Source organism: Fulmarus glacialis, unplaced genomic scaffold (assembly GCF_000690835.1).
Source record: "Fulmarus glacialis isolate BGI_N327 unplaced genomic scaffold, ASM69083v1 scaffold14869, whole genome shotgun sequence".
Classification (NCBI taxonomy): domain Eukaryota; kingdom Metazoa; phylum Chordata; class Aves; order Procellariiformes; family Procellariidae; genus Fulmarus; species Fulmarus glacialis.
Genome location: NW_009231510.1, coordinates 19,839 through 21,168, shown reverse-complemented (window position 1 = coordinate 21,168; position 1,330 = coordinate 19,839). Strand labels below are relative to the sequence as shown.

At 50.1% G+C, this 1,330-nt stretch overlaps 1 protein-coding gene across 1 annotated transcript in view; it reads left to right on the top strand.

Moving 5' to 3' along the window:
* LOC104081753 (dysferlin-like) overlaps nt 1-1,330 on the top strand; it is a gene marked incomplete at its 3' end in the record, with an annotated part of 29,907 nt that overhangs the window by 10,405 nt on the left and 18,172 nt on the right. Inside the window, 1 exon segment of the mRNA XM_009584610.1 lies at nt 1,006-1,137. Within this exon segment, the coding sequence (XP_009582905.1) occupies nt 1,006-1,137 (132 nt within the window).

The window sequence follows — 1,330 nt, the reverse complement described above, 5'->3', positions numbered from 1 at the left end:
TGGCTTTTGATGTATGTGCATGCCTGATATTAGTTTTTAAAACATTTTTCCCCTAAAAAAAAGAGAGAGAAAATTGTGCAGGGAAACCCCAAATCCCAACACAATGGGCTGCGTTAACCCATGAGTGCCCACGGCTCCGGGGATCCTCAGCCCCAGTTTCAACCCTATTGAAGCTAGTTTCTGCACCGTGAGAGCCTGGTTGTGCTTCTGGTGGAGTTCAGCTCCTCTTTGCATGGCTCTGCAGCAGATCCCCGTGAATATCTTCATATTTTCTGCAAGTTCCAGGGCAGTGAAGATGGGTGCACTTTGGCCCAGATGGTGCTTTTTTAAAAATAGATTTTTTTTTTTTTTTAATGTTATTTTATGTTTTTCAAAATTCCTGACCCTCTGCCACCCTAGGAAATTTAAGCTGTGGCCTCCTCTGCCAGGCACTTACTGAACTTCTCACATCTCAAATGATATTTCTTTGGCCTTTCTCTGTGTGCCAGCTTGGGAGCAGACAATCAGAGCTGAACAAGCTCTAAAAAAATAAAGTGAAACAAAATAAGCTGAATAAACCCCAAAACCCCAAGCCCAGCTGGCAGCAAAAGACGAACGAAAATATATTGGTTTTTTCTGTACTTTAGCTCTGGATGGAAAACTAGCATCACTTGAAGGGGAAAAAAAGTGACTGAGAGAGAGAAAAAAGGGCAGTGAGGCATCTCCCTGTTTATTCTTTCTATTTTTGCTCAAGTATGTTGGCTGGGTTTGGTGGCCTAGCCCTGAAGGGTGTCTCACCAAGATGCAGAAGCCCTGGCCACCGGGGCTTTGAAGCTCCTCAAGGTCATCCCCAAAGTGCTCTGCACGCTGTTGGTGTTGTCCCAATTCCCAGGGATGCTCCGTGTCCCACCTACTTCCTTGGCCAGGGCTACGGGGGCTTCGTACCCACCACCCCCAGCCTTGCACCCTGAGCATCCCCCATTAATATCTTCCTCGGGGATATTAACGGGGCTCTGCCTTTGGCAGTATCCCCAGGAGGAGGCGATGGGTCCGAGGATCCCAGCCCAGATTCGGGTCCAGCTCTGGTTCGGGCTGTCGGTCGATGAGAAGGAGTTTAACCAATACGCCGAGGGGAAGCTCTCCGTCTTCGCTGAAACCGTGAGCATCTTGCAGGGACCACCATAGAGGGTTTTTTCTCTTTGGCATGGGCAGCAGCTCCACCACGGAGGGGAGGGTGTGGGCTGGACCGTGGGTGAGGGCACTGCCAGGTGGGGATCACGTCAGCCCCTACCAACCGTGAGAAGAAAGAGCCGTTTCCACCAGCATCCAGCCTGAAAGGCTGGGGCAAATG